The sequence below is a fragment of the Lepidochelys kempii genome, chromosome 24, assembly GCF_965140285.1.
Source record: "Lepidochelys kempii isolate rLepKem1 chromosome 24, rLepKem1.hap1, whole genome shotgun sequence".
NCBI lineage: Eukaryota > Metazoa > Chordata > Testudines > Cheloniidae > Lepidochelys > Lepidochelys kempii.
The window spans coordinates 10684814-10710682 of NC_136403.1; the positions used below are offsets into that span (position 1 = coordinate 10684814).

The following is a 25869-nucleotide window of genomic DNA, read 5'->3' on the forward strand; positions in this document are numbered from 1 at the left end:
CAAGGTCAGGCAGCCAGTGAGAGCTGGGAATTGAACCCAGGAGTCCCGGTGCCCCTCCCGAGCAAGGGACTCCTGAGTTCCATGCCCAGCTCTGGGAACGAGTCTGACAGAAAGGAGTGCGGGGAGGGGGCACCAGGACTCCTGGGTTCAATTCCCAGCTCTCACTGGGTGCTTGACCTTGAACAAGTCACACAGCTCCATTTCCGCCTGCACAGGGCCGACAACCCGGCCCAGAGCGCAGGGGCTGGGGGGGTTGGTTCACCGCAGCGCTGGGGAGCCCCGGGGAGCTAGAGGGGCGCCCCGTTGGTAGATGGGGGCTGCACGGGGGCGGTTAGAGGGTGTCTGCCCTCGGGGCTGCCTGCACAGAGGAGATCGGCGGGTTCTGGGCGGTGCCAAGAAGCAGGAAGGAAGGGGAGGCGCAGAGGGACCCTGCGCGGGCTGGAAAAGCCCCTGCGGTGCTCTCCGTCTCCGCTCAGCCGCCTCCTGCGGAGCCGGGCCGGGGCGCCCCAGCCAGGGGCTGGTACCCAAGGGTTATGTAACTGCGACAGCCGCTCCCGGAGCCCCCCAGCTGGGTCGCTCCGGAGCTTGAGCTCCCGGGAGCCCGAGGGCTGTGCTGGGGGCAGCCCGGCCGCAGCCCAGGGGAAGGGATCCCGTGCGGGGACAGGGCACGGCCACAGCCCGGGAATGGGGGCTCGGGCCGTCTATGGAGAGGGGAGTGGGGAGGGCTGACCCAGCCGAGAGGCACCTGCCTGGGCAGCCCCCCTCCGTTCCCCCCCTCCCGCTGCCCGGGCGCAGCCGCTCCCTCCCATCCCCAGCCCCCTTCCCCCACCTGCCTGGACACAGCCCCCCACCTCACAGTTCTCAGCCTCTCCCCAGCTTCCCGGACACAGCCCCCCCCAGTTCTCAGCCTCTCCCCAGCTGCCTAGACACAGCCCAGACCCCCTGCCCACCCCCCCAGCTGCCTAGACACAGCCCAGAACCCCTGCCTGGACGCAGCCCCCCACCCCACAGTTCTCAGCCTCTCCCCAGCTGCCTGGACACAGCCCAGACGCCCTGCCCACCCCCCCAGTTGCCTGGACACAGCCCCCCCCAGTTCTCAGCCTCTCCCCAGCTGCTTGGACACAGCCCAGACCCCCCCAGCTGTCTGGACACAGCCCAGACCCCCTGTCCACCCCCATGAGCTTCCTGGACACAGCCCAGACCCCTGCCCACCCCCATGAGCTGCCTGGACACAGCACAGACCCCCCGCCCACCCCCCAGCTACCTGGACGCAGCGCAGCCCCCTCTCGGTCCCCAGCCCCCCTTCCTCCCGGCTCCTGTTTACTCTCGGCCCGCCTTAGCCTAGTTTGGAAATGCAGCAGACCGCTGCGCTCCCCCATTGGCTGCCCGGGGCTGTCAGTCGGGCGCCGCGCGGGGTCCGGCCATATGCTATAAAGGCGGCGAGGTCTCAGCCGGCTCTAGACCCGCGGAGCCGCGATCGTCGCGCAGCGTCTCCGCCAGGCCCGCCCCGCGCAGCGCCATGAGCCAGGTGAGGGTCTGGGCCGGGCGATGGGCGGAGGGGCTGCGGGGAACCCGGGGGACCCTCTGCCCCCCAACGGGCACCCGCGCTCAGCTCCGTGGGTTGGCTCGAGAGATGCTGGCGTCGGGGGCTGGTGACCCCTTCACCCCTGGCTGGTCGAGGGGGTGGGGGAGCCGCTTCCAGAGGGCTGGGCCCCCCGGCTCAGCCCCCACCCCCTTAGCATCACCATCAGTGAGCCCCGTGGCTCTGGGGCTCTGGCCCCACCATTGGAGACAGGATCCTCCCTAGCTGGTGTCTCTGCCCCCTTGCAGGGGCTGAGTGTGCCCTAGGGGGAATAGAGGTGGGCACTGGGGGGTGGCTGGCCCCAGGTCTTCCCTACCTGGTGACAGCGAAGCCCTGGGGAAAGGCTGCTGATCATATGGCTGGACGTGGAGCAGTCAGAAACCGGCTGGGCAGAGGGCAGCCCTTCTGAGACCCTGGGGTGCCCCTCCCATCACTGCCTGGGCTCTGTCCCCTGATGGATGAGTCCCTGTGGGTGGCTGGGGGCCAGGGGAATCCAGCACCCAAAGCCTGCTGTGTCCCGAGTCCACCTGCCTGACTAGGCAACGCTGCATGTGGTGGGGATGCAAGGGGGGAGGTGACCTCCCATCCCAGCTACACCCTCGGCAGGTAACGCCCCTCCCCCACCTACACAGCGGCAAGTGTGATTAGTGGTATCCTGGCGACCAGAGTGCTTGGTCCAGGTGGAGCCGGCCCTGGGCTCTGTGTGCATGGCTCTGGTGCTCAGTGTGAAAGTCCTGCTGGTCCCAGGCTTGGTCACTCTTGGGACAGCTCCACTCCAGCTTAAGTCGAAGTTTAGCACCAGCCCGGAGCTGCTGGGGATGCCCTGGCACCCTAACCTGGACCCACCCCAGCTGGGCTCTCCCAGCCGCAGCTGAACACTTCTGGGCTGACACTTGTTGGGGGGTGAACATAAGGCTGACGTCACTCTGCAGGGCTCCCTTGAGGGCAGTAACTGCAGAGGCAGCCCTGGGCTAGCCGGCCTCCGCCCTGCGATGCTGTCCTGCCAGCGCCAGGCGAGGGGCAGGTAAATGTGCAGGTGATAGGAAGATACAGAGAGAGGGGTCTTGATGGGGCACGGGGCTCCCTCCCCTGGGGAGGCGAGAGCAGGTGGGCAGTGCTCAGGATCCCTACATCCTGTCCTAGGGGCAGAGGAGGCTTCTGTCTGCATGGCTCATACAGCCCTGGGCAGCAAGTGCAGCCAGTTAGTGCCAGTGGTTTTGGGAGCCGTCATGACCCAGGCACAGCCAGAGGGCCTGGCAAAGAGCACCCTGCAGTGACACCGGGTCTCCGGGGCCCTGAATGGAAGCGGGTCTGAGTCTGTTCCTGGCTCTGTTCTCAGAGCGTCTCCCTGTGGAGATGAGGCAACAAAACACGAAGTGAGAGTTCCAGGCTGTGGTGCGTCTCTAAAGGGAGACCGTCAGAGCAAGGGATAGGGATGGACAGATGGAGAGAGAGACATGCACCTGGAGTGCAAGCCCCAGGGTTGGGCTTTCTGACCCAGCTCTGCCCGTTGGCATGGAACCCCCAGAAGCTCTTTGCAGACAAGGTGTCACGGAGTCCCTGGGTGATGCTCTGGAACTGCTCCCCATGAAGCCAGTCAGGACTCTGGGGCAGTCGCCTTCCTGTGAGCAGCCTGTCTTCACGACACAAAGCTCACACAGCTTCCACCTTCCTGGGTCTGACCTCGGAGAATTCAGCATCCTCTGCCTCTCCGTGCGCTTCCCACAGCAAGTCCGCTCAGGCGGGGCTCCTGGGGAAGCCAGAGGGTCCTGCACCCCAACTTTGCAGTCAGACTCTCAGCCAGCCAGTAAAACAGAGGTTTATTAGACGACAGGAACATGGTCTAAAACAGAGCTTGTAGGTGCAGAGAACAGGACCCCTCAGCTGGGTTCATTATGGGGGGCAGTGAGCCAGACAACCACGTCTGCACTTCACTCCATGTCCCAGACAGCCCCAGACTGAAACTCCCTCCAGCCCCTCCTCCTCTGAGCTTTCCCCTTTCCTGGGCCAGGAGGTCACCTGATTCCTTTGTTCTCCAACCCTTTAGCTCTCACCTTGCAGGGGGGAAGGGCCCAGGCCATCAGTTGACAGGAAACAGGGTGTCAGCCATTGTCTGTGTCCAGACCCCTGCACACACCTGTCCTTTAGGGCTCTGCAATGATCATACACCATTACCCCACCACCTAGATACTTAAGAACTGCATAGGGGAAACGGAGGCACCCCCACACTATTCAGAGGAAACATTAAGAACAGTCCCACTTCGTCACACAAGGGTATTAAGCTTTTCCTATAGGAAGCTTGTGTAGGGTCCTGCTGAAGTCAAGTAGCAGCTTTGAGCCTGTGGGGTGATGCAGAGGTGGAACGAAGTGTGGCTGCAGTGTGGATCCCCCTGGGCCTCATAGCATGTGGGGCAGAGGGTGGCTGCTTGGCTGATTCTCTGGTGCCAAAGTCTGCCTGACCCACTTGCAGTACCTGACCCCAATGCGCCAGGCTCTCCTTCACCAGCTGCCTGCTCCAGCCCCACTAGCAACAGCTCCTCCAGTGGCCACAGGCTGCTTCCCGGCTGTGTGTTCACCAAATCCCAGGTACCTGTCACTGTAAAGGAGGGAGCAGCACAACGGCGCCTCCTGGGGGACGGAGCACTCCTGCCTCTGACAGCTGGCTAGAAAAAAACAGGGGTGTCCCAAAATGCCTGGATCCCTCCAGGCTGACCCTGGGGCCGGTCCCTGCATGGTCATGCAGCAGGGAGGGGCTCAAGCAAGGGTTGTTAGGACACCTGGGTTCTCTGTCCCTTGCACTGTGTGAGCTCCCTTGCTGGGCTGCTCCTTCTCTGCTGGGGGGTGGGGCGCGGTGCCTCCCTGCAAGCTGAAGCTTTGCCCAAGAAACTCTCAGACTCCCCGCCATGCCCTGCGTGGCAGGTGCTGTGGGTGGGCAGCAAGTTCACTCTCTTCCTCCTGTGTCTCAGGGGTTTTCTTTCCTGTGTTGGCCACAGGGACTTCCCAGCTGCCTGTACGTGCGCCCTCCCTATGAGCTGTGCGGCACAGTGAGAGGGGCCCAGAGCGCCACCACCCTGCTCCAAAAGCCCAGGCCCTGACGTCTGAGCAGGAGAATCCCCATCAACCATTAGCAGTGCAGAGCTGGTGACCTGGGTTGGCAGGGCTGAGCCCATCTAAGAGAGGGCAGTGGTAACATGTGCAGGAGCTGGCATTGCCCAAGGGGAGGCCCTGGCAGTGAGGGGGGGGTGTGGTGAGGGAGAGGTGTGTGTGCATGGGGGAGGGGGGGGAGGGCACTGGAGGGCTGGGTTTGGAGCAACTGCCTATGTAGGTCTCCCAATCACAGAGATCCCCCTGATCAGAGGCCCCAGTCACATGATATGTCTCCTGGCTACAGATGGGCTCCAGCTCTGACCCCAGCAATTCCAGCTCCTCCCGCTCCCTGCTACAGGGCAGACACCCCCTCCCTCACAGATGGGATGCTCCCCCCCTCCCCCCCCAACCCTAACCTGCTGATCCCTGGGTTGCTCAGAGCATGGTCCCCATGGCTTGATGGGTGAACCCTGCCATACCATGTGCCTCCTGGCCCCACTTGCTTCTGGACCACAGCTGCTCTGATCACAGCCACAGCCCTGAAGGGAACAGGTGGGGCCTCCCTCCTCCTGTCTGAGGCAGTGTGTGTCTGGGGGAGCTGCTGCTCTGGGATGGTGCAAGGAGGAAGAACATAAAAACGGCCACACTGGGTCAAACTAAAGGTCCATCTAGCCCAGTATCCGGTCTTACGGTAGTGGCCAATGCCAGATGCCTCACAGGGGATGAACAGAACAGGTAATCATCAAGTGATCCATCCCCTGTCATCCATTCCCAGCTTCTGGCAAACAGAGGCTAGGGATACCATCCCTGCCCATCCTGGCTAATAATCATTGATGGACCTATCCTCCAGGAACTTATCTAGTTCTTTTTTGAACCCTGTTTGAATGCCATGTTCCTCCGCAGCTCACCTGTTCTGCCCCATTAACTGCTCTGCCATGGCTGAGCCAGCAGCCTTCATTGGAGGAGCCCACGGGGCTGTGGGTTGGGATTGAGGGGCACTGGTAGAGCTGGGGGTGTAGAGTCCCAGGCTAGGCACTGTGGGTCAGGAGTGTGGGGCAGTGGCAGAGAAGCAGGTGTGGAAGGCAAGCAGAGTGGGGCTGAGGGTTGGGATTACGGGCCAGCGGTGGAGCTTGCCCGGTGCCTCCTGCCCCCTTTGTGGCTCAGCTCAGCCGCCTCCATAGGTGCCAAAGCTGCCATAAGCTGTGGGAGACCCAGTGCAGGGAAGCACAGCATGTGCCTGGGGCTCTGAGCGGCTCCCCATGGGGCTGAGTGTCGCTCCCTCAGAGGAGTCTCGCACTCTGGCTGTGATTGGCTCATTCTTCCCCTGTGGTGGTGTCCCTGGCTCTGACGGGTTGTCTGTCCTCTCCCCTATGGACTCTCCAGGATGGGCACACCCGTAGGCTTGCTCCTCTACCGTGAGTGCTGGCAGGCACTTGCTGGGACAGAGGGAAGAGAATCTCCCAACTGTCCCAGCTATTTGGGGAAAGTCCTGAGCTGACCTCCAGGGGTGAAGCAGCCTGAGACGTGGGGTCAACTGGATTCAATGGTTCCAGCCTTGAGCTCTGTGGCTGGGGCCGGTCTCTCTCCTGCTGGCCGAGTTGCTGACGATGCAGCCCTGGTGCTGCCTGGGCCTCGGCGTGGTGTTGAAGACGTGCCGGGAATGGATCCAGTAACGGCTCTGCCAGCTTGCATCGGGCTGAGTCTGGGGCGATGGGTGTCTCTGAACTCGAAGCCTGAGGACTTCACTTTGGTGGGCCTGAAGTGGCATGTATCTGGGTCTGGCCATGGATGGAATCAGAACCATCCCTTGTGTGTCATAGGCCCTGCACCACTTGCTGCTGCCAGAGATGCTCCCTTGGCTCCTGTTGGGACAGCAGGACAGGCGCTCCGTCACTGCCACTGTGTGAAGTTCTGACTGGCTCTAAGTGGCCTAGTGACCACGCTGGGTGGCTGGGGCAGTGTTACAGCACTGACAAGGGGGCCTTTGGGTGGGATGCTACGTCCCAACAGCTCTGTCCATACTGTAGCACCATGGGCACGCAGCTGCCTCTGGGGTGGAGCAGCCAAGAAGTGCATAGCAACAGCCCAGCAGTGTGGGGCCGGGGGGTGGGGTGGGGGGAAGGATGTTGTGCAGAGCCCCTGCTCATGCCCCGGGGATCCAGCTGACATGTGTGGAGGGCAGGCAGGGCTGGTCTGAAGGGCTGGCTGAGCAGGAACTGTAGTGTTGGGAGCTGGCAGAGCAGCAGGGAATGGCTCCGGATCCAGTGCTGAGATTCAGACTCCAGTGCCCGGTGCCCCCCAGCACTGGTGGGCTCTCCAGGCTTCACAGGGCATGTGGGGGGAGGGGGCTGCCCATACAGGCCCTGGTGAGAGGAGTGGAGGGGGCCCCAGGTGTTACCTGCTGGAGCCCATCTCCATGGCAACCAGCACATGCACAGTTGCTGTCTCCCCCCATGCTGGGCTCACAAAGGGGGTTCAAAGGCTCCCCCAACACTGCCAGCCACTGCTGCTCCCACACCACCTTCCTCCTCGTTTGGGGTGGTGTCCTGCATGCTGATCAGCACTGGTCTCTCTTGGGGCTGTCACTGGAGAGACACTGTACAGACATTGTCCCCTGCCCCACCCCTTACGCTGCCCCCTGCTGGGAAAGGCTGGGACTGGCGTAGCCTGGAGCCCCCCCGCCAGCACTCCTGCCCTGCTCCCTGCAGTTCCCCATGAACAGGGATGAAAAGCCCTTGGCAAGCCCTTGCTCATCCTGGCTAGCTGTGGTCAAGCCCTGTTCAGATCAGGAAGGGAGGGAATGTCGTCTCGTGATTAGGGCAAGAGCCTGGTGCTTGGGGCTCCTGAGGCCCATTTCTAGCTGCGGGCTGATGTTGGCTGGCAAGTCTGTTCCCATTGCCCCTGGCTGAGGGCTCAGAACTTCTCTGTGGCGTGCGGTCACCAGCCAGGGGCTGGTGCCGAAGGGGGTTTGTAGTGGGCCTGGGCAGGGGGTTAGACAAGCGGGGTAAGACGCTGCCTGTTGCAGGATGTGAGCCCCTGGCATGAGCCCACTGGCCCTGGCTCAGCCCCGCAGCACCCAGTCTGGCAAGGGTGCAATAGGAGGGCATTGTGGGGTGCCCAAAGCCAGTGCCCCTCCTGTCTGCCAGGGCAATACCCCTTCTGCATGCTCTGCTGGGCACAAGGCATTTGTAGGCAATGGCACTCTGCTTTGTCGAAGCAGGTGCGTAGCGAGTTCTCCTCTGGTTCAAGTGGCAGGGCCTGGGCTTTGGAGCAGGGGCCAGGGCCCTGATGGTGTGAGCATCAGTGATGGGCAGCTGCAAACTCCGGGGCGGGGGCTTCCTGTTCCCAGGCCCTGCCTGCGGGGGAGGCTGCCTGGACAGACTCAGCTCTCCCACAGCAGGGGCTGCTGTAGGGGGTGGGGCAGGAGCACTGGCCATGTGGGGAGCTCCTGGCTACTCCAGGCCTAGCAGAGCTCACTGCATGCCTGGTGTAGTAGGCGCACTGGGAAGCACACAGCTGTCTTTAATCACCTAGAACAAATGGCTCCAGACAACGGTTCTGTGACTGAGCTGAGTCTGAGATGGAAAATCCCAGGCAGGTAGCAGAGCATGTCCCCAGAGCAGGGGAAGCCGGCTGTGCTGCACGTGGGGGGGAGGGGGGACTGGCAGCCTCTAACTGCAGCAATCCGTCATGCGGAAAAATACATCTGAGCTGGGAGCACCTGGGGGCAGCGCTGCGAGGCTGATCCGGGCCAGGGGAGGTGAAACCCGGCCCAGTGAGTGACAGGTTGGAGTGGGGCGGGAGGGGGAAGCTAGGGGGATAATGAAGAGCCAGCCATGCAGTGCTGGGATCCTGGAGTGGGGAGCCGGGGGGTGGGGGGGGTTGGTTATCTGTCAGCAGCTGGCAGCCTGGTGCACTCTGGCTTTTAGGGTAATTAGGAAGCCTGTCCTGGGAGGGGGGATTTTCTCATGCTGAGCGGCTTATTGGTCGAGCTTCCCCAGCCTGCAGGGAGCAATGGGCATGGTGCCCAGGGGGAGGAGGCTGACACCCCTGCATCTCCAGGTCTGGGCTCTCCGCTGTGCTCGTCAGCAGAGTGGAGGGACCCCTGCCCCATCCCTCTTGGCCTCCCCTTCTCCCTGGAACTGTTTGTCTTGGATGCTGCATCCACCGTGCCACGCATGGGCCCTTTTCCCATATAAGGGCAGCTTTGATGTCTGGACCCTGGGGCGTGTCAGGGCAGGCTTCAGAGCTGGGCAAAGGGTTGTTACAGTCGTTCGGCCCTTACATGTGCTCACAGCAGCTCAGGGCTCTGCGACTTCCATCAGGGTTGGACCCCTTTTTCTGGGGCAGCCCAGGTATGCTGCCGAGGGGGGCTCTTACGCCCCGGAGCAGCATCGCTGACTCCTCTGCTCGTCCCGCCTCTGGCTAGCCTACCCAGCTCAGCTGCGCTTCTCCAGGGCTGGCTCTGCCTCCGAGGTTCTCCGTTACAGGCCAAGCTCCTGCCCTTTCCCTGTGGGCTACTGAGGCAAGTCCCTGGGAACTAGGCTGAGCACTGGGTCTGCTTGGGCTCATCTCACGTGGTCACGGGGCGAACCAACCCCCGCTGCCCCGGGCATGGGGAAAATTCTGCACTGGATCCATCCATGCCGTGGGGGGCTGGGCTGGGGGCTGCAGGGACAGCAGGGCTCATGTGCCACAGGTTTCAGGGCAGGGGTAGCCAGCGGTCAGGAAGGGGGTTTCGCCAAGGGATAGCAATGCATGTGGCGCACGGTGCCCATCTCTGGGACCACTGGTCTGTGGCACCTGTGGCCGGCAGTGTTCTCCAATGGATACAGCACCACATGGGCATGTGGGAGACCTGGGCCTTCAGTGTGACCTGGGGCAGCGCCTTCCCCACTGTCTCAGCTGTATCATGGGAGGGGAACGGCCCCAGGTCTGTTTAGTCTATTGGCCTCTGAGCTCTTCAGCACAGGGACAGGCTCTCGCTGGGTGTTTGTGCAGGGCCTGGTGTCCTGAGAGGCCCTGATCTTGGCAGGTGGGGTGTCTCGTGCCTTGGGGCACCCACAGCTAGGGCAGGGGTGTGTCTATGTGATGCCAGGGGGGACCCTGGTCTCAGTCGGGGGGGCTGTGCGTAGCACAGTAATATACCTGGATGGCCCCACACGATGCCCCTGTATTGCTCAGGCCCCTCTGGGGTGAGAGGCGCTCCAGTTAGCGCTAACAGGTGTGGTCCTTTAGCTCAGGTAGCTGCAGAGCCTTGCTGGGATCCCCACAGCTGCCCAGGCAGGGCTGTTGCTGCCAGTGGGGGCCCATCGGGGCTGTGCTGCTCCACGACCCCCTGGCCAGGGGTAATAGCCCCATGCAGACCCCACCCTGCTCCCTGGCAGGACCAGGAGCAGCGAATGCACAGTAGCCCGGCCTGCGGGGAGGGCTCCAGTGCCACCTAGTGCTGGGGTGCAGCTGTCCCCCGCGCTGGGCCGTGGGGCAGGGGAGTGGAGTCGAGCCCCAGGCTGTGCAGAGGCTGATAGTTATCTCAGCAAGGGGCTGCGTGTGTAATGGGAGCCTGTCACAGGCAACAAAGAGCTGGTTTGCTGCACGGAGCTGCCAGCTTGTGCCCCGGGGGAGAGTCACAATGGAGTGGAACCAAACTCCTTCATGAGCGCTTTCTGGGGTGGGGGGGGGGAGGACATGCCCTGAAAACAAAGGGGAGCCACTCTCTCCCTCAACTCATGGGAGAAGGCAGCAGCACCCACCCCTCCCTGCAGAGGGCACTGCGGGGAGCAGTGTAGACTTTTGCGTTCAGTGACGGTAATGTAGGGACCCTAGTGCCACTCTGGGGAGCTGAAAGGGGGATGGGCAGGCTCCCAGGGGTGTATAGGGCAGGTTTAAGCACTCTTAGAAATCAGAGGGTCGCTGTGATGTCAGTGCTCCCAAGAGCAAGGCCGGGTGGGGGGGTGGATCAACAGCCAGAGACGGACCTCCTGCCACGTGACTGGGTATGTGACCAAAGCTGTGTGGGGCAGGTGGGAGCCGGGCTTCTAATGAGATCAAAGCCAATAGAGAGATCGCTAAGCGGGTTAGAAATGAGCCTGGTGAATGGAGCCGGAGAGGGGGATGGGGAGCGGGGCCTGGCCCTGGCCCTGCATGCGGAGCCCGAGCACTGGGCTCCAGGCAGAGCAGTGGGGGAGGGGGTACCCCTCCCCACAGCCTCACCCATAGCCCCAGCCTTCCCCTGGGGCAGGATGCCAGGACTCCGGCTAATCCCCGTCCTCATTTCACCTCCCACCCTTCCAGCCCTGGTCCTGCAAGCGGTTCGGTCCCAGGCAGGGCAGCCCTGTCAGCCACAAGGGAGGGGCGGGATGGATCCTTCCCCAGCCTTTAGTGGGGGGGATGAGCTGCAGACAGAGGCAGCCTGCCCTGGGGCATCTCCTTCCACTGTGAGCCCCTCTCCCTGCACCAGGGGTGGCTCCCCCCACTCTGACCATGTGGGCCATGTGCCCCCCACTCTTCTCCCTGCCCCGGTGCAGCTCCCCCAGCCCTGACCCTGTGTGCTGCACGCAGGGCTGTGCTCTGGCTCTGCCTCCACTGGCATTTGCACAGTGGGAGTTAACAGCTTCATTTATCATACCCCCCCCCCAGGGGAGCAATAAACAATCAGCTGCTGTAGCCACACAGCATCCTGCGGGGCGGGGGGGGGGGGGGGGGAGGAGGCCCAGGCTGCAGCATCCCATCCTGGGGCTGGGCTGGGGGCACTGAAGCATCCCATCCTGGGGTGCGGGGCGGGGCCAGGGGGCTGCAACATCAGGTCCTGGGAGGAGGGCAGTGACCAGGCTGGTAAACACAGTGCAAGCAGCTTGGGGCCCTAGCAGGAGAAGCTTGTGTCTGATGTAGGGCAGGGCAGGAGCCCAGGTCTCAGGCAGAGTGGGAGGAGCCCCCAGGGAAGGGGAGGCCCACAGCCCCAGGCTACTGCTGCCCGCTGCTCTTGGGCATGGCTGTGGATCATGTCCCTGCCCATTTGGCCTCCTCTCTCTCCATCAGCCCCCGGCAGCTCTCTCTGCTCACACCCCACCCATCCCTGTCCCTCTGCTCCAGACACTCTGGATCCCAGGGCCCAGCTCCATGGCCCCATTCGGTGTCAGGGGGAGGGGCTGCCATATAGGCCCCTAGGAGCAGCAACAGGGCCTCCCTGCCTCCAGGGATGGTAGCCAGGGTGGCCGGCTGGGGGCCACTGTTCTCCTGCCTCTGGCCTCACCCAGTGCCTCCTGTGGGGATTGGGAGAGAGCCCCTCACTGAGGTGCATGGGACCATCCACTCTTTCTGGCTCTGTCACTGGTGTTATGTACCCCAGGGAAGCTGTTTTTGTGAATGGTGTGTGTGTGTGTGTGTGCGTGCAGGGCTGGTGCAAGGAGATTTCATGCCCTAGGCGAAACTTCCACATTGCACCGCCCCCCCCCACCTCACTGCCCTGGGGCAGCTCTCCCCGCCACCCCCTCCCCTCGGCTCAGGAGCCCCCCGCGGCAGCTCTCCGCCGCCCCCTCCCTTCAGCTTGGGGAGCCGTGTGCAGCAGCTCCCCGCCGCAGCTCACCTCTGCTCTGCCTCCTCCCTGAGCACGCTCCACTTCTCCCACCTCGCGGCCCCAATCAGCTGTTTGGCGCGCAAGCCTGGGAGGGAGAGAAGCAGAGGGGGGCAGTGCTCAGGGGAGGAGGAGGAGCAGAGGTGAGCTGGGGCAGGAAGCGGTTCCCCTGGGCGCCGCCCCACCCCAGTACTTGCTGCAGGCGGCCCTCCCCGCGCCCCCTTGACCCAGCTCCCCTCTCCTCCACCTCCACCACCATCAACCACTTGGTGCCCTAGGTGACCGCCTAGTTCGCACCGGCCCTGTGTGTGTGTGAGTCTCTTGGCAGTGGGGCCACCGCCTCCCCAGAGCTTTCCACACAGGGTGGATGGGGGAACGCAGTAGAAGTAACATGCCTGGACCTCAGAAGGGCTGGTGACAGTCCCACGTGATATTCTCAGAAGTAAACGGGAGAAATGTGGGCTCGGCGGAACTACCATTAAGTGGATACATAATTGGTTAAGCGACTGCAAACAAAGCACAGCTATTACTGGAATGGTGTCAGATGGGAGGGAGCTCTCAAGCGGGGTTCCACAGGGGTCTGTTCTGGATCTGGTGTTTAACATCTGTATTAATGACCTGGTTGTAGGAATACAGAGCACACTGATCAAATTTGCAGATGAGACAAAGCTGGCAGGGATGGCAAACGCTTATGAGGCTAGAGCTAAAATGCAGAGGGATCTTGATAAATTGGAGAATTGGGCTATAGACAAGAGAATGAAATTTAACAAAGACCAATGTCAGGTGTTACACTTAGGGAAGGAAAACCAAATGCACAAATACAGCCTTGGGGATGCCTGGCTTGGCAGCAGCACTGCTGAGCAGGATCTGAGAGTTGTGGTGGTGGATCACAAATTCAACATGAGTCAACAATGCGATGCTGTTGCAAAAAAAGCAAATGTAATTTTAGTTTGCGTTAACAGAAGCAAAGCCTGCAAGTCACGGGAAGTGATAGAACTGCTCGACTCCGTGCTGGTTAGGCCTCTACTGGAGTAGTGAGTCCAGTTTTGAGTTGGTCACCCCTGTATAGAAAGGATGTAGAAAAGCTGGCAAGGATCCAGAGGCAAGCGACAAAGATGATCAGAGGGAGGGAATGCAGGCCATCTGAGCAAAGACTGAAGGAACTGGGTATGTTTAGTTTGGAAAAGGAGATTAAGGGGGAATATGATAGAGGCATTCAAATACTTGAAAGGCTGTCATAAAAAAGATGGAGAAAATTTGCTCTCTTGTCACGGAGGGCAGGACAAGAGGCAATGGGCTAAAACTATAGCATAGCAGATTTAGATGAAATCTCAGGGAAAAACTTCCTAATGGTAAGAACAGTAGTGCAGTGGTTTTCAACCTTTTTTCATTTGTGGACCCCTAAAATATTTTGATTGGAGGTGTAGCCGCCTTTGGAAATCTCAAGCATAGTCTGCAGTCGCCCGGGGGCTGTAGACCACAGGTTGAAAACCACTGGTGTAAACCACCCAAGACAGATGGCTCCAGTCACCTTTTGGAAACCTCCAGTGAAGGAGTTTCCATGACTTCCGCAGGCAGTCTGTTCTGTTGTCCTAGTGCAGTGGTTTTCAACCTGTGGTCTGCAGACTATGTTGGAGATGTCCAAAGGGGGCCGTACCTCCATTCAAAAACCCCTGGTTTATCTCATTGTGGGGCCTCAGGAGCCCAGCTGCAGCCCAGGGCCCCTGTCCCGTTCCCACCTTCACAACTGGCTGCCTCACCAGAGAGGGCGAGGCCTGGGGAGACCAGATCACTTTTGGGCTGAGGCAGGTTGGTGGAAAGCAGGGTGAGGGGAAAGCCTGGCCCTGCTGCTTGCCCTGGGGATAGCAGAGCCCCCCACTCCAGTGCTGCAGGCAGAAGGGGTCATGGGTCAAGCCTTGCGTCCACCGCCCAGCCCCAGGTGGGTCCTTGGGGTGTCTGGGCTTCTCCTCTCCTGCTGCCGCCCAGGCTGGGTGATGGGTTGATTCTCCCTGGCTGGGGTTTGCAGTGGAAGCTGTCTCACTGGGCACTGAGCTGCTCATCCCTGGTGGTGGGGATCTAGTTCCCCCAACGCATATCCCTCCCGGACATCATGCTGTTGGCGCTCACTCTCAGGGGAGCCAGGAGCTGGGGCACTGGTGGAGGGGCTGGTTACTCAGTGGGATCCAGATTTCTGGCCATTGGCGTTGACCAGGAGCCGAACTCTACAGCACACCATGTGGGTAGAGGCAGAGAGCTGCAGGTTACTGGGGAGTGCTGGGCCCTGTGCTGGCTAGACTAGGGCCGAGGATTCAGCAGAAGCCGAGGGAGGGAGAAATGGCCCACTCTCCGTTAGCTCCACAGAGTGCAGATCAGGCCCATCTTTGGCCCCAGCAGTGCCATAACACTCTGGCTGACCACATGGGCCATGCGTGGGGGGCGGGGGAAGCACAGAAAGACTGAGCTGGGGCCTAGAGCCCTGCTGGGACTGCTCTCTCCAAGCCAGGCCGTAGGGAGCCTCTGTGTCGTGCCACAGGCTGGGAGCCAGAGGACCATGTTTAATGTGTAATGAAAGAAGGGCCGGGGCTCAAGCATTTTTTTTTTTTAACTTTCATACCTGACGTAGTAAGCCCAGAGGTGCCAGGGCTATGAACTGCCAAGCCCAGAGGTGATGTGGCTAAGCCCTGGCACAAATTAAGCACTGGGCACAGGGTCTGTCTGGGTCCAGCAGCATCCGTGGAAGATCCATGGTGCAGCTGATATCCCTGCCAGCGCACACCCTGAAGCACTCTGCCTGGGGCAAGGCCTGAACAGCAGCCACTAAAATTAGACAGTTTTAAAGCAGCAGGGTCCAGATAATTTGCATCCAAGAGTTTTCAAAGAGCTGGCTGAGGAACTCACTGGACTGTTAATGCTGATTTTCAGTAAGTCTTGGAGCACTGGGGAAATTCCAGACGACTGGAAGAAAGCTAATGTTGTGCCAGTTTTTAAAAAGGGCAAATAGGATGACCCAAATAATTATAGGCCTGACAGCAATCCTCAGCAACATGCTGGAGTGGCTGATACCCAGACTCCGTTAATAAAGAACTGAAGGAGGGTAATGTAATTAATGCAAATCAACATGGGTTTATATAAAATAGACCCTGTTAAACTAAGTGGATACCTTTTTTTGATGAGATTATAAATTTGGTTGATCAAGGTAACAGTGTTGATGTATAGACTTTGGTAAGGCTTTTCTCTTGGTACCACTCAACATTTTGATTAAAAAACTAGAAGGATATAAAAGTAACATGGCACATATTAATGGATTAAAAGCTGGCTACCTGATAGGTCTCCAAATGTAACTGTCAATGGGGAATTCTCATTGTGCAGGGGTGTTTCCAGTTGGGTCCTGCAGGGATCAGTTGTTGGCCCTGCACTATTTAACATCTGGAGTAAAACATAAAATCACCACTGATAAAATCTGCAGATGACACAACAATTGTGGGAGTGGTAAATAATAAAGAGGGTGGGTCACTGATACAGAGCGATCTGGGTTTTGGTTGGTAAACTGGGCACAAACAATGTGTTTTTAATATGGTTAAATGTGCACATCTAGGAGAAGAAATGTAGCCATACTTACAGAATGGGGGAATGCTGGGAAGCAGGGACTCTGCCCAAGATTTGGGGGTTGTGGTGGATAATCAGCTGAGCATGAGCTCCAGGTGGGACGCTGGCCAAGAGAGCGAAAGCGATCATGGGGTGCATAATCGGAATCTCGAAAGGAGCAGAGAGGTGATTTTATCTCTGTCTTTGGCACTGGTGCAACCTCTGCTGGAATCCTGTGTCCAGTTCTGGTGTCTCTAATTCAAGGAGGGTGTTGATAAATGGGAGAGGGCTCAGAGAAGAGCCACGAGAATGATTAAAGGAATAGAAAACGGGCCTTATAGTGACAGTCTCAAGGAACTCGATCTATTTAGCTTAACAAAGAGAAGGTTAGGGGGTGAGTTGATCAGTCTAGAAGTACCTGCATGGGGAACAAACATTTGACAATGGGCTCTTCAGTCTAGCCAAGGAAGGTCTAACACTGAAATGGCTGGAAGTTAAGCTAGACCAATCCGGACTGGAAGGAACGGTAATTAACCATTGGAACAAGTGACTGAGGGTTGCAGTGGATTCTCTGTCACTGGTCAGTTTAAAATCGAGCTGGGAGGTTTCTCTAACAGCTCTGCTCTAGGAATTAGCTGGGGGCAGGTCTCTGGCCTGGGTTACCCAGGGGGTTAGACTAGATGAACACAATGATCCCTTCTGGAATGCGTGACAGGTCTTTGCAGGACTCCTGGGAGTTGCTGTTGAAGCGTGTAGTGGGCAGAGCTGCCTCCCTGGCTGAGCCCCTAGGATCCCAACTGCCTGCCAGATGGAGCAGTCGGGGGGGAGGGGAGGCGCGAGTGTGCTATATAACAGAGTTTCACATAAAAAGAAAAGGAGGACTTGTGGCACCTTAGAGACTAACCAATTTATTTGAGTGTAAGCTTTCGTGAGCTACAGCTCACTTCATCGGGTGGAGGTGACTGACTTGATGTGCTCCCTACCGGCACAGCCAGGGGACGCTCCTGGCTGGGACTGGCTCAGTGCGCTCCCTACCGGCACAGCCAGGGGGCGCTCCTGGCTGGGACTGGCTCAGTGCGCCCTCTACTGCCACAGCTGGGACTGTCTCCCCGCTACCTGCCTGGCCTGGAGGATGCTGCCTATTGGTCCCGCTATTCGAGTGGCTGCGTATGGGGAGCTGATGGGGCAGGTCCCAGTTTGCACCTCAGCTGCACAGTATGTCCGGCTGCTGGGTGTGCACAGACTCTGCTGCTTGGGCAAGCCAGCAGGGTCCTCCAGGCACGCGTGGGGTGAGGCCCTTCACGACCAGGACTGCTAGAAGATTATCACAGCAGAGGCAGGGAGCTCTCAGGTTCTGATTAGAAAACACAGAGACAGGGGTGGCCCCCACAGGCTGTGATCCATGGTCCCCTCCCCGCCTGTGCCAGTCCCTCTTTGCTGGCTGCATGATCCACGCCCCGTCTCCAACAGCTGTTACCCCAAGCCCCCTGGTATGGGCTGCTGGCAGGCAGCCATGGCAGCTGTGTGCCAGGGCGGGTAGTGCCAGGGTGCCGGAGAGCCTGGCTGTGCACAGTATGTGCTAACAGGCGCCTTCTCTCCTCTTGCAGCTCCGCTCCAATGAGTCCCCAGCCCCCAGCCAGGCTCCCGGCAGCGAGGAGAAAGGTGAGTGAAGAGGCCGCCCTGCCGCAGCTCATGGGGGGGTTGGCGGAGAGCTTGCCGCTGTGCCCAGGCCCCGGGGGGAGCAGGGGGGCAGTGTGGTGTATGAACAACTTACATCCAGCGCTAGTTACTATGCGCCCTCTCCCATTCCTGGGTCCATGTCGCTGGCACCATGGCTGGGCGTCACCTTGACTGCTCTATGCCGGTGTGTCCATGTCAGGGACTGGCCCAGGGCACCTAGCTGGGGACAGAACCGGTTTCATTTCAGGGGAGCAGCTGTTCGAGGTCAGGCCTCCAAAACCTATCAGCCCTGCGGTCACCTGGGCGCTGAGAAGCACTGGGCAGAAGTTAACCGCCCTTGGGGGTGAGATGATGCCCCGCCCTTGTAAAGTGCAGGCCTTGGCAGGGCTTAGAAACTCACTGGTAAGACTCTGCCCTGGCACAGACCCCATAAGTGGATGTAACAATCTGGTGGCTTCCCCCGGGGCAGGGCTCTGACAAATGCTTTCTCCAAGACTAAGGAAATTCCCAGAGCAACAACTTTGGAGCTGTGCTTGGACCCGTCCAGCTCCACGTTGGAGTCGCCTTGCCCTCCTTCCCGTGCCATGGTGTCCCTCAGCACAGCTCAGCGCTGCACGGCTGCCACTGGATGCGATGTCCCCACACCACGGCATGTGCAGCCAAACTGCATAGACCCACACAGGCTTTCAGCTCCTCTGGCTGCTCCCATCCCTCAAGCCCTGTGCCCCAGCGGGTGTGTGACAGGTTGGGTTACAGAAACCCCCTTAAGAATTGCCACCTGGTGGGCTGAGACTACCTCTGAGCCCATTTTCCCTCTGGCAGCTTGGGACTTCAGTGCCCTGCCTGTTTGAGCCAGACCCGCTAGCCTGCTGCACACCCAGACCCAGGTCTGAACCATATCCCCAAACAGCTGCAGGCTTAACTGAAAACAGCTTAAGAAGTGTTCCTGTCTCTAACTCTCAGATGTCCAACTTCCAGTGGGGTCCAAACCCCAAATAAATCTGTTTTACCCTGTATAAAGCTTATTCAGGGTAAACTCTTAAATTGTTTGCCCTTTATAACACTGAGAGAGAGATATGCACAGCTGTTTGCCCCCCTCCCCTGGTATGAATACATACTCTGGGTTAATTCATAAGTAAAAAGTGATTTTATTAAATACAAAAAGTAGGATTTAAGTGGTTCCAAGTGATAACAGACAGAACAAAGTGAATTACCAAGCAAAATAAAATAAAACACACAAGTCTAAGCCTAGTACAGTAAGAAAACTGAATACAGATAAAACCTCACCCACAGATGTTTCAATCAGCTTCTATCACAGACTGGACGCCTTCCTAGTCTGAGAACAATCCTTTCTCCTGACAGTCTTTGTTCCAGCTCAGGGGGTAGCTAGGGGATTTCTCCTGGCTGCAGCCCCCTTTATTCTGTTCTACTCCCTTATATATCCTTTGCATAAGGCGGGAATCCTTTTTCCCTCTCTGGGTTCCCACTCCTCCTTCTCAATGGAAAAGCACCAGGTTAAAGATGGATTCCAGTTCAGGTGACATGATCACATGGCACTGCGAGACCCCAAAGCCTTCATTCCTCAGAGCCTGACTCACAGGAAGGCCTGCCTGCAACCAGAGCCATCCAGTCAATTGTCCTGATTGATGGGAGCCATCGAGATTCCAAACCACCGTTAATGGCCCACCCTTTGCATAATTACAATAGGGCATCAGTTATGTTTCATATTTCTAGTTTCAGATACAAAAAGATACATACACACAAATAGGATGACCACACTCAGTGGATTATAAGCTTTGTAATGATACCTTACAAGAGACCTTTTGCATGAAACATATTCCAGTTACATTATATTCACACTCATTAGCATATTTTCATAAAATCATATAGAGTGCAATGTCACAGGGTGTTTCCAGAGGCAGGGCTCAGGGGATCCAATACAGCAGAAAGAGGGACACCCCCCTGCAAACACCCCAGGACTCTCATCTGATTGGCCTGGGGCAAAGCTGGTTTGAAAGAGGAAGCTAATTCCCAGCGTAGTTGTGCAGGGACTCCCGTTCCCTGGGGGGAGACAGAGCTGCCCCTGGCTTCCCCAGCCCGCGTCTGCAGGGGGCCAGCGAGCAGCTCCCCATGGTGCGGCAGCGGGACAGGGATCAGCCGGTCTTACTGCTTTCTCATCTAAGCCAGCCAAGTCACTGCGCCTCACCAGCCCTGCCCGGGCGTTGGTACTGGTGGCATGAGAGCTCAGCAGAGCATGGCCCTGCCCTTCATGGCACGTGCCTAGCAGATCCAACCATGGGGCAAAGGGGCAGAGTCGTCCCCTCCCCCTGACTCCGTGCACTTGCCATGGGGAACATTGAGTCCATTTGCCATCCAGTGGGCATATGCTGTAGGTTGGCACCAGCGCAGCCTCCCTGCCAGCTGCACCCGGCTTGGACTGGAGGCAGGCACAGGCGGGATGGAAAGGGGGGACTTACAGCCCCGGGTCTCCCCTGGTTTTCTTTCACCCTGGGGAAGAACCCTCTTTCCTGGCTGCAGCCTCTGAGTGCTGGAGCTGCCCCACAACCGTTGCACCTCGTTAAGTGCTTGGCACTAACGAGGGGCACGCAGAATGCCAAGCCTGACCCGGGCCCTCAGCGCCGCACAGGGAAATCGCTGTGACGAGCACATGACTATTGAGGGAAAAATTGGTGGGTGCTCTGCACCCACTGGCAGTCAAGCTCCCCTCCCCTCCCTACCCCACCCCACCTCTGCCTCCTCCCCTGAGTGCGCCAGGTCCCCACTCCTCTGCCTACCTCCCAGCGCTTGCCGCCGCCAAACAGCTGTTTTGCAGTGTAACAAGCTCCAAGAGGGAGGGGGGAGGAGTGGGAATGCGGAGCGCTCAGGGGAGGAGGTGGGGCCGAGGTGGGGATTTGGGGAAGGAGTCCAATAGGGGCAGGGAGGGAGCGGAGTTGGGGCAGGGACTTTGGGGAAGGGGTTGGAATGGGGGCAGGGCAGGGGTGGGAGGGGGCGGGGTTGAGCCAGGGGCAGAGTGGGATCGAACTCCCACCGACGCCAGTAGAAGTCGGCGCCTATGTGTGGGGCATGTAGCTGCCATTTTTGCACTCTCTCTCCTCTCTGTGCCAGCCTGCAGCATGCCCTCCCCCACACACCATGGGGAGCTGCCCCCAGCGTCCCTTCACCCGGCCTGCATGCCACGCCATCCCTGGCTGCTGGGGCCATGGCTGTGTCCTGGGTCCCCGCTGGGCCTCTCCCCTACACATCCAGGAGCCTGGGAGGGGGACACTGCCCACGCCCTCTGGGCACAGGCAGCTGCTGGAAAAGGTTGGGTTGGGGGACTGGAGTGCCTCTCCTGGGGGACAGTGAGAACGGCCATACTGGATGACACCGTGGTCCATCTAGCCCAGTTTCCTGTCTGTACACATGGCCAGTACCAGAGCTTCAGGGGGTATGCACAGAACAGGGCAATTATTAAGTGATCCACCCCATCTTCCCCTTCTGGCAGTCAGGGGGTTGGGTCGCCCCAAGCAAAGGGTTGTGTCCCCGACCGTGTGGGCTTCTAGCCATTGATGGACCTATCATCCAGGATCTTAGCCAGTTGTTTTTGAACTCCAGCTATACTTCTGGCTGTCACAACATCCCCTGGCAATGAGTTCCACAGGTTAGTTGTGTGTTGTTCCCTCGTTTGTATAAAACCTTCTGCCTGTTCATTGTGTGAAGGAGTAAAATAACACTTCCCTAGAGAGCAGTCAGATTTTATAGACTCTATCAGGTCCCCCTTAGTTGTCTCTTTACTGAGCTGAACAGTGCTAATCTTTGTAGTCTCTCCTCAGCTGGAAACCGTTCCAAACCCTTGGTCACCTTTGCTGCCCTTCTCTGAACCTTTCCCAGTTGCACTATTTCCTTGTGGAGATGGGGTGACTGGAACTGGACACAGTATTCAAGGGTGGGGACCCCCTGGATTGCTGTAGTGGCGTTCTGATATTTTCTGTCCCTTTTCTAGAGAGACAAGGGGGCTGAGGTAATATCTGTTGTTGGACCCACTGCTGCTGGGGAGAGAGGAAAGCCAAGCTCCTAGGACCTTTCCCAGCCCTGAAGAAGAGCTCTGTGGAGCTGGCAGCTTGTCTCTTTCGCCAGCAGAAGTGGGTGCAAGAAAAGCTATCACCTGGCCCACGCTGCCTCTCTAACCTCCAGGGAGCAGCCTGGCTGCGGTAGGTCCCAACCTCCCTAGCCACGGGAATGCTGCTGCACGTGGAGTGGACATTTCCAGAGAACTGTCTGAGGGGATGCCAAGACCTCGTTTGGGGGTGGAAGTAGCTAATTTAGACCCCGCCAGTGTATACGTTGACTTTCCCAATGTGCATTACTTGGCATTCATCAGCATTAACTGAGCAAAATCAAGGATGCTGATAGGGGAGGCAAAGCCCATGGGAGTGGGGTGGGGTACTTTCTATTGCACCCAGAGTTTTGGGGGACCCTGGGCAGTGGGGGGCTGGTCCTGTGGGGGGCTGGATGCTGGCAGGAGTTGCAGGCTAGCACCCCTTGCTGCCCTGAGCGGTGTGGGCCCCTGCGGAGTCGCAGGGGTGACTGCCAGCTGGTTCTCCCTGCAGCCAAAGCCGGGAACGCCAAGAAGGTGGAGGAGGAGGAGGAGGAGATAGACATCGACCTGAACGCTCCCGAGACTGAGAAGGCCGCGCTTGCTATCCAGGGCAAGTTCCGCCGCTTCCAGAAACGGAAAAAGGACCCCAGCCCCTGAGCAGCTCTCCTGCCCCATCCCCACAGTCCCCCATCCCCCTTCTGCCAGCACAGCCCCGTGTTTGCTCGCTCCTGCCCAGCCCAGTGTGGGCTGTTGGTATTTTGCACGTTCTATGTACCTGGTTTCGGGGGACGAGGGGCTCCCCAGACCCAGCTGCACCCACATGCCAAGCTCCTGTCTGGGAAAGCAGGGCATCCTCTTATAGCCATGATGTCGGCACAGCAGGATCCTGGTGCCATCCTCACAAAGCCATGAAGGGGCCATGGGCCCTAGGATGGACAGTGTCTCTTGGGGGCCTCGGGCCGGAGGCCAGCATGGGGGCAGCCCTGGGAGAGTCCTGGGCTGGAATTCAGCACCAGTCAGGCATAACTGCCCATCAGCCCAGGCCAATCCGACTGCTGGCACGATGGGGTCTGCTCTTGAGCACCCACCATCCTAAGGGGCTTCCCATCAACCCCGGCCCATTCCCCAGGGACCCTGACCGGGACAGTCAGAGGCTCAGGGCCAGATGGGGGGCAGGGCTGCAGAGCCAAGGAGAGGGTCAGGAAGGGGTCCAGAGCCAGGCAGGGGGAGGAGAAGGGCCCTAAAGCCAAATGGGGGCGGGTATCAGAGCCAAGTGGGGAGTGTGGGCCCAGGACCACGAGGGGCAGGCAAGGCTGGTGGGGGAACAGGGCCTATGGCCAGGCCAGGAGGGGGAAGGGCCCTAGGCTATGGGGAGTGCTGCAGGGTGCCCCCAATCCCATGAGACTAGGCCTGACTTGCAGCTAAACAGGTCAGGCCCCACTCAATTTCCGGGGTCCCTCTGGGGTCAGGCAGGGGAGGGGGTCTGGGGCCAGGATTGGGGAGCGGGACAAGGTCACCTTTCCCTCCAGGATTTTCTTAGGCAGCATGGGGGCCGGAGGCAGCTGGTGACCCCTCCCCTGGGCTGGTGTTGCCTGGGGCCATGGACAGAGGTGGGGCGGGGGGAAAGGAGGGAATATCCAGGCCCTGTGGGGGAGCAGGAGCCAGGGTTTGATCTGTTCCGGTCGGGTGGGGAGCTCCTGTTCTGAGCCCCACGTAGCGAGCACAGGGTGTATTGGCGCCCGGCTCCCTGGAGAACCCTCTCGCGATGCGAACAATGGGGACTCCCCCCCACCCCGACTGGGAACAATGGAAACCCCTCCCCCACTATAAACAAGGGGAACCCCCCCGACTAGGAACAGTGGAGACCCCCATCCTCCACTGCGAACAATGGCGACCCCCTGTCCCCCAATGAGAACAATGGGAAACCCCCACCCCCCACTGGGAACAATGGGGACTCCCTTCTCCTCCCCAACTGGGAACAATGGAGACCCCTCCTCTCCTACTGCGAACAATGGGGACTCCCCCCTGAGTGGGAACAATGGAGACCCCTCTCCCCCATTGAGAAAAATGGGGACTCCCCACCCTGGACTGGGAAGAATGCAGCCCCCTGCCCTCACTGCGAACAATGGGGACCCTTCCTCCCCCACTGCAAACAGTGGGGACTCCCACCTTGAGCACAGTGGGTGTGGCTGGGTGCCAAGGTGTGGGGAGGGAGGGCCCTGGGGGCGCTAGGGATTGGGGAGAGGCCGCCAGCGGGGCACAGCTGTGAGCAAGAGGAGGTACCAGAAGGTGGCTGGGATTGACGGGAGATGAGGGCTGGGTAGGGAGAAAGGAACGAGTGAGCCAGAGCTGGAGGGGGTGGCATTCCCCAGGGGGGATAGCAGAGGGGAGCTCCAGGGACTGGGCGCCCATGGTGCACCCCCCCACCCCCCCAAAAAAAATTAAGAGAGGCACCAAGTCCCTCCCAGCCTAGGCAGGAACCCTAGGGGCTCCCCTCTCTCCCTTCCAGGGCCCCAGTCCATGCAGCATCTCAGCCGCTTGTCCCCCTCCACCCATGCCCTTCTCAAGCCTTGGGCTGACACCGTCCCACCGCTGTGCCCCCTGCTGCTGGCACAGCCACCCCAGCACTGTAAGCCCTCGGCGTTCCCCAGCATTGAATTCAACCCGCCTCCACCCCAGCCCACCGGGAGCTGCAGCCCGAGCACCAGGGAGCGCCGTTTGCAGCTGTGAGCGATCGGAGGGGCCAGGCTGCACCGTGCCCTGGCCGCAGCGCTGCGGGGAGAGCTCCTGCCTGGGGAGACGATGTGGCCCGCAGTGCGGACACAGCTGCTGCGAGGACTGGCTCTTTTAGCATGTTTACGTAATAAAACGCCTGGGAACAGTGGCCGGCCCGGCGTGTGCTTCGTGTGGTGCTGGGGCTGGCTCAGACAGGCCGGGCAGTGGCAGGGTGCAGCGCCTGGGCCAGCCGGATTGTCCTGGCCATGCTGGGACCCCAGCAAGGGGCCCAGTCGCTGCTGGTCTGGGCTGTGGCCATGCAAAGTAAAACCCACAGGTGGACCCGGGCTCTGGATGGGACCCAGCCACTGAGGGGACGTCAACACCACAAAACCCCTGCGGTGGTGGCGGGTCTCAGAGCCCAGCCTGGGGCTTGCGCTAGGCCACTGACACAGGTATAGACTCTGCTGCTCTGTCTGGAGCACCCCCTTTGCCACCCCGCCGGGCACAGCTACCCTGCCAGCTTAAGTGCCCTTGCGCGAGCCCAGCAGCAGAGCCAGGCACTCAGAGGCGCCGCTGCCGGGTGGGTTTTGTTGCCAAGTAGACGTCCCCCTAGTGACCAGGGGCACCGTGTCCCCAGAACCACCCAGCCTCGGGCCACGCAACCCAGGGCTGAACAGACCCCCTCGGTGCTGCCCGTAGCGGTGCTCTGCTGCCATGGCCCAGGGCCACACTCCCAGCTCTCTGGGGCCGGGCGCACCCCTCCGCATTGGTTCCTGGGGCACGGCCCACCTGTGTCGCGCTGCAGGCCCATCGCCTGAGCTAGGCACAGGGTGGCCCAGGGCCCTTCGCCCGGCTGGGCAGGCAGCCCTGGGACATTGCGCATGCTGAGGGTTTCTCTGGCCTGTGGGCAGACGAGCCCCACAGTCCCATCGTCCCTTGGGCCGTCCCTGGGGTGTAGCAGCTGGGACGAGCATCTCTGCTCTTATGACGGGGCTGTCGCCACCCCAGGACTGATGTGCCGCATAGCGCACACACAACGCCCACAAGCCTGTGCGGGGGAGCCAGGTGCCCCTGTAGGGAGGCTGAGCCCCAGCATGGTGCACCTGTGGAGGGCAATGGTTTGAACTAGCTGTGCTGTGAGCACTGTGTTACCCCAGTGCACCAAAGGGGAAACCGAGGCACAGACCGGGACAGTCACAGAAGCTGCCCTGGGCCATGCAACTCCTGGCCTGTGCTCTTGCTCCTCATGGGATTAACATCCAAGCTCCTACTTCCTTATCCTCCAAACATGTCGCAGGAGCTGCCTGCCTGACATGGTGTCTTGTGAATCACAGGACTCAGCAGCAGGGTTCCTGGGTTCCAGGGCTGACTGCGCTTGACTCGCTGGGCAGGTCGTGATCCAGCCTGATCGCAGTTTGCCCCTTTGTTACATGTGCCCCCATTTATAAGCCACTTTCAAAGCCTCAGCGGTTGAGCCAGGCCATATGCAGCTACTTTCTCCCAATGCCCGGCATAGCAGTCAGATGCCTTCTTCCCGCTGTGGCC

General features: G+C 59.7%; 2 protein-coding genes across 4 annotated transcripts in view; one reads left to right on the forward strand and one right to left on the reverse strand.

Moving 5' to 3' along the window:
• The window catches only part of NR1I3 (nuclear receptor subfamily 1 group I member 3), a 29508-nt gene extending 28180 nt beyond the window's left edge, over nt 1–1328 (reverse strand). For 2 of the 3 annotated variants that reach the window (XR_012156069.1, XR_012156068.2), the window contains exon 1: nt 1265–1328. The gene's annotated coding sequence lies outside the window, so the exon portion shown is untranslated. The remainder of the gene's footprint in view (nt 1–1264) is intronic. The other variant, XM_073322533.1, reaches the window with a different exon arrangement.
• PCP4L1 (Purkinje cell protein 4 like 1) lies at nt 318–24490 on the forward strand. Its single transcript, XM_073322536.2, has 3 exons — nt 318–1528; nt 17435–17489; nt 22118–24490. The coding sequence occupies exons 1-3, from the start codon at nt 1520–1522 to the stop codon at nt 22261–22263; spliced, it is 210 nt and encodes a 69-aa protein (XP_073178637.1). The 5' UTR covers nt 318–1519; the 3' UTR covers nt 22264–24490.
• Nucleotides 24491–25869: the final 1379 nt, after the last annotated feature.